The sequence below is a fragment of the Rutidosis leptorrhynchoides genome, chromosome 1 (genome assembly GCF_046630445.1).
Source record: "Rutidosis leptorrhynchoides isolate AG116_Rl617_1_P2 chromosome 1, CSIRO_AGI_Rlap_v1, whole genome shotgun sequence".
Lineage (NCBI taxonomy): Eukaryota > Viridiplantae > Streptophyta > Magnoliopsida > Asterales > Asteraceae > Rutidosis > Rutidosis leptorrhynchoides.
In genome coordinates this window covers 60,902,922-60,908,958 of record NC_092333.1, presented here as the reverse complement: position 1 = coordinate 60,908,958, position 6,037 = coordinate 60,902,922, and the positions used below count along the sequence as shown (strand labels likewise).

General features: G+C 30.8%; 1 protein-coding gene across 4 annotated transcripts; it reads right to left on the bottom strand.

Annotated features, from left to right (window-relative positions):
- Positions 1 to 305: 305 nt before the first annotated feature.
- On the bottom strand, positions 306 to 3,754 carry LOC139860411 (protein MICRORCHIDIA 4-like). Of its 4 annotated transcripts, none has more exons than XR_011763206.1 (8): positions 3,542 to 3,754; positions 3,395 to 3,457; positions 3,156 to 3,263; positions 2,100 to 2,188; positions 1,934 to 2,021; positions 1,407 to 1,529; positions 749 to 1,317; positions 306 to 612 (listed from the first exon to the last, which is right to left on the bottom strand). XR_011763206.1 is itself a non-coding variant. In XM_071849180.1 (7 exons), the coding sequence occupies exons 4-7, from the start codon at positions 2,126 to 2,128 to the stop codon at positions 1,310 to 1,312; spliced, it is 255 nt and encodes an 84-aa protein (XP_071705281.1). In that variant the 5' UTR covers positions 2,129 to 2,188; positions 3,156 to 3,263; positions 3,395 to 3,457; positions 3,542 to 3,754; the 3' UTR covers positions 306 to 1,309. The 4 variants fall into 4 exon arrangements, 2 of the variants coding, with proteins under 2 accessions (XP_071705281.1, XP_071705275.1); XR_011763207.1 differs by having other exon boundaries at positions 306 to 598; XM_071849180.1 differs by having other exon boundaries at positions 306 to 1,324.
- Positions 3,755 to 6,037: the final 2,283 nt, after the last annotated feature.

The window sequence follows — 6,037 nt, the reverse complement described above, 5'->3', positions numbered from 1 at the left end:
TTATTACTAAAAGTATCATTGATATTAAAATTAGCAATAGAAATATCATTTTTATTATAAAATATTATCATTATTATCATATTAGGATTATTGTTATTAAAAATTATCATTTTTGATAGAATTATTTTTATAACATATTATTATTATTATTATTATTATTATTATTACTAGTTAAATACCCGCGAATTCGCGGGATTATATAAGAAAAAATTTGTCGTAACGGAGTAACAATAGATGTATATAACATGTATCTTTATTTGATTACATCATACATAATGAACTTTTCGTATTTATTTTTTAAATCGTATGTAATGTCAGTAGACAAGTTTTGGATTTGCAACCACATGAACCAAGATAGTTCATGACCATTACAAAAACCTCCATATAGTAGCTTATTCTATGTCAACAGCCAGCCATGAACGTTCATCAAGCAAAACCTTCCAAGATAGTTGTTGCTGATAAAAGCAACATCATTCATCACAAATTGGGGTAATGCATTCCGCTACAATATTATCCGGTTCAAATGTAGAACCTTAAGCATCTTACTGGAAGTCATGTCGTAAACCGTAACTAAAAAAGACCCTTGGGGCACAATGACCTGGAAACATCCATCTGCAAGTCAGTAAATATGCATGGCAAATTTTGTTAATGCATACATTGTTAGATGTTAAGTAACCAGTTCTCTTCAAGTCAAATCAACTAAGAATTATATACCAAAATTAGTCTTTCAAATAATTAAATAACTCACAACAACAAAACTCAATATCACATGTGTGGTGTATGGAGGAGGTGAGATGTAGATAATCCTTCTCCTATATTTGAATAAAGACAAGTCATTTCTCCACCCAGAGTGATACACTCCAAAAAGTACAAATAACTAAATAACTCCTACTTTTCAAAAAAATTAAATAACTCCTATTATTAAAACTAATCAGAATCAGAAAGAATGAGTTGAATTATCAAACCCATTTGATCTCAAGCAATGTACCTAAAGCAAGAAGAAAGCCTAGACCAGGATGCAATAAATGCAGCATTCCGACCATCGCTTACCGACAGTTCTCTGTGTCACAATTTATTTTATGCACGGTAGATAGGAGCCAATAAGTCCCTAATCCCTATCTTAAACATCATATATGTGCCTCGTACCTGAACCAGCACATATTTTTGCAACTGCTGACCTGCTCTCAAAAAACATCATATAGTCAAACACAATTTCTGTTGCTCCTACTGACTCCATTTGTGGCCCATACTTTTCATTTCCTCCAACTGCAACTGTGTTACCTTTTCCTTCAAGTTGTTGATCGGCGCTTCAGAATCCTGCACTCTAGTTGTTATTCAACCATTAGCATCAATCAAACACTTCGAAAATAATAAGAATTAAGTAGCAGAACGAATAACGAATAAACCTTCAAATGTTTTCTTAGAGCTGCCTCCTCATTGTTTCTACGCCCTCTCTCCTCTTGAAATATAGCAATTATACTGTCCTGCTCTTTGTTTAAAACCTCTAATATTTGTTTTTCCTCTTCCAACTTTTGTGAAATCAATACAAATTTTAAAAATTACAAATTAGACCAGTTTACTTATGAAATGGGTTGATTAAAGGTATGATTATGAAACTTAGATAAAAAGAAAGGAGTTGAGTCGCTAAACTTTAAGTTTTTTTTTTTTTTTTTTTTTTATCATTACACTAAGTTACTACTCAAAAAATGTGATCACATTTGACATACCAAGTGTAAGAAAATGATATAGTTGGAAAATAGTGTTCCAAGTCACCCTACCCATTTTGACCCATACGAAAATTAATCCATACTCACCTTTTTCCCACCTATCTAACCCACGCAAATTGCCACCAGATTAAGTTAAATTGAGGATGACAAAGAGAACAATAAAAACTAAAAAGACAGTTCATGCACTTCATGTTCAAAAGAATCACCTGCACTTCAAATTCTTTGCACCGATTTTTTTCAGAATTTAAATCATCTCGTAAATCACCTAATATCTCTTCTTCTCTCCCTTTCAACCTATAAAAAACAACATTCATTTATACATACAACAAATATTGATTCAATGTAAGTATAGAAAACAAAAAAATGACATACCTTTCCTTCAACTCACGGTTCTCTTCCATCAACACCTCAAAACTTTGATTGTTAGAACTTGAAGGAGCGTTTACATTACCATTAACACCCTGCCAATTTATGAATATCACATTAATTTATATATGGATGACTATATAAAAGGGTTACATTTCTATAGATGTATTATACCTGGCAAATGAGACCCATACTTTCAAATTTGGGTCAACTAAGTCAAGCTTGTGGGTCAATTGGGGCTTGAAGAAAAGGCATGGCAATATAAACCCCAAACCTTAAAAGGTACAATAGGTTCCCATTCAACCTATTGGGTCTTATACAAAATATAAACAGAGATAGGTGTGATGGGTCATGTGAATGGGTCAAACGGGTCGAGTATAAAGATCATAATAAGTTTCATCCTTCAATCATTTATGAAAGCATTCATGGTTATAACAATCTAAAGAACAATCTAAAGGACTAACCTCTAACACATACACACACACACACACAAAAAGGGAAAAAAAAAAAAAAAAAAAAACTATGGGAATGACAGAGTATATTTTTAGTTTCAATTAAAATTTAAGAACCAACAATATTCATAAATTATACCGTCACTTCAAGTTCCTGTTCAGAATGCACTTCACATTAACTTTAAACGTTTCCAGAAACCGAAATCGAAAACACGTAACATTCAATTACAAACTTTTGGTCAGAACAAAAATACAAATTATCTTCAATGGACCGACCGAAACTCTAACAGTTCACAGTGATAACGTACAACAAAATAATAAAAACTCACATCTAAAATAATGAATAAAGAAGAAAAATGACCCACTATTTACTACTCAACAATCACTTCTCAAATTAAATAGAAAACACGATAAAAGTTTATATAATCTATGAAATATAAAATAAAACGATAAAAGTTTATATAAATATTAAAATAATTAATAAAAATTTGAAGCCAATTATCCAAACAATAAATTTTATACCTATACATATGTATAGGACCCTGTAGTAAATCTAATGTGGTTACAACAATTGTGATTATTGAATAGAGACAGTATAATGTAAACCAACCTGATAGTGGTTTAATCTATATACAAAGTGAATAGAGACGACGTATATAGGTGCTCACAACTCTGAGCCTTTTCTACATGATTTATTGAGCTCTGATTGATAGCTATCCTGTATATAAACAAAAACAACAACAGTTCAAATAAGCTTCTGTAGTTCTGTGCAAGTTCATATTTGTAGAACACCTACATTCAAATCACTATAAATTAACAACATAAATAAATATAACGTTATTAGCTTACTGTAGAGGAATTTAGGATTAGGTTTCCAAACTTTTCGCAATTTGAAGAAGGGTTGACGAATACCTAGAAGGAAATCAAAACATATTTCTTTGATTATATTGAACACTAAATTGTAATAGGATCTTACAAACGTGATTCGAGGCGTACCTTTGATTCGAGATGCACCTTTATGTTCTAATTTTCTGTTGTTGCTCGTCGAATGGATGCGGCGATGATGACCATGATGATGACGATAAGGATCGATGAATGGTATAAAGAGTACTCCGTATTAGTTAAGGCAGATATAAAAGAGTTGTCGAGTAAGGTGTATCGTTGATGGTATTCTTGAAGACGACACCGCCATTAATCGGCGGTTTAAAACTTGTCGATGTCTATTTTGAAGAGAGAGGCGATGAAGGTTAATCTTAATATACCCATTATAGGAATTAATGGAATATAAATGCAAAATAAATGCCGAATTTTCTGTTTTTTGAATTTGAATTCAATTCAGCCTTCAATTCCATTTTTATTTAAATTAAATGGAGGGTAATGATGTCTGTGTATTTGAAAACGAAAATTGATCAGGTAATAATATTTTCATTATGCAAATCAACGGTTGGAATTAATTGATCCTTGATGATCAATGGTCAAGATTTGTTAATCCAAAAGATTATTACTTAATTTAGCTTCTCTTTTAATAAGAAGAGGAAAGAGATTATTATTATTATTATTATTATTATTATTATTATTATTATTATTATATTATTATTATTAAGATAAATTATATTTTTACTAATATTAAAGTATCGATACTATCAATTATCATTTAAAATTTATCATTTTTATTAAAACTATCATTCTATTAAAAATTACTATTATTATTAAAAATTATCGTTTTTATTAGAATATATTATCATTAAAAAGTATAGAATTTAAAACTATCTTTTTATTTAAAATTATCGTTACTATCAATTTTATTAGTATTATTAATATCATCATTATTATTACCATTACTATTTGTGACGATCGCTCCAAATCCATATGGACAATACGTCATTCATCGATTTCATTGCGAGTTATTTGACCTCTATATGATACGTTTTGTAAACATTGCATTCTTTTGAAAAGGCATACCATAAATGTATATTTAAATCAAAGGTTTTCGACATCTGATGATTTCTACATATAGACAATCACCGTAATAATAGTTTACAATAGTACTTCCGTTGACAATGCAGTCAAAATAAGATACATGGTGATGATTTGGTGAATGCAACGTTTCCTTGAAAAAAATATGCCATGTAAGATCCCATGCACATAGCTTGTCTAACATTTAAGCAAACAGCGGAAGACTTCTAGGGAACCTGAGAATAAACATGCTAACAAGTGTCAACACAAAGGTTGGTGAGTTCATAGTTTTAATGTTTTGCATAATCTGTACATAAAGGTGGATCACAAGATTTCAGTTGTTTCATCCAGAAATGTTTATCAAAATATTTTACAAGATTGAGCACCCTGGTAACTAAACTTAACGTATATATAATTTGTACCCTTTGTATAATCATCTTAATAATACACGCAAACCAACGTGTACGCTTCTCAAATAGCATACGTCCGTTAAAAGGCTAGTGCTCTAGCTCGGACGGGGATATTAAGCCCTATGGATCCATATACTACTACTCTCGTCCACCAGTTCTTATAACTGGCAGTTACTAGTTACCAAAGCTAAGGGATTTTCGGTTCAAACTCAGTGTAGAATTTAGTATGTACTTGTATCCATTGCGTTTAAAATAAAGTGCATGTATTCTCAGCCCAAAAATATATATTGCAAAAGCAATTAAAAAGGGAGCAAATGAAACTCACCTTAGCAGCATATAAAGTCGTTCACCAAAATGTGACCGAAACTCGGATTACCAAATAACCGTAGATCTCAACCTAGAGAACATATGTTGGTCAATAAATGTATATCAAGCTAGGTCAGGTCATAGTATATCACAATCCTAATGCCCGAGATCGACATACAAAAGTTATTCAATGTCGTTTCAAAAAGTCAATTTTGACAGTTGTTTAACAAAACGAGACGTACCTTATATAAGGATTCATTTACTCGGTTGGTAATATTCAAAAATCCAAATTATCAATCTCGTAAACGAGTTGTTTAAATCTTAATTGTAGATTCAAAAGCAATTTCAATTAACGTCAATTATAATTCAGTTGATCATATCTTTTAATCCGTTCATCGAAATTATTCGATATCTAAATGAAAAGTTATTGATTTTTCGCCAACTTTCCAAAAACATGTATATCATATACTTTTTACCAGTAATATATGTATTTAATTCGTGATTCATTATAACTGTTTAACGACGAAATTTAGCATACAAGCATATATAAATATATATATACTCGAGCACTAGACATGGATACACAATTAATATATAAAAGATAAAATATGAGTGCTTACGTATCAATATTGAGATTCAATATTATAGGAAAGTATGTAGACGCAACAGAGATGATAAACACTAGATTTGATTCACAAATATACCCCCGAACATTACCCATAACCCCCTTGGCAATAACCCATAATTTCCTTAGCTCTATCCCCCTCGAAAACATATTTTGAAAGTGACACGCTCATGAACTCGTCGTAGTATTTTAGGT

Excerpts from the sequence above, each read along its gene's own strand:
- LOC139860411 (XM_071849174.1), bottom strand. The coding sequence starts at position 2,128 with ATGGAAGAGAACCGTGAGTTGAAGGAAAG. Across the intron at positions 1,530-1,933 it reads GCAAAGAATTTGAAGTGCAG|TTGGAAGAGGAAAAACAAAT; the intron begins GTGATTCTTTTG and ends ATTTCACAAAAG. Across the intron at positions 1,318-1,406 it reads CTCTAAGAAAACATTTGAAG|GATTCTGAAGCGCCGATCAA; the intron begins GTTTATTCGTTA and ends ACTAGAGTGCAG.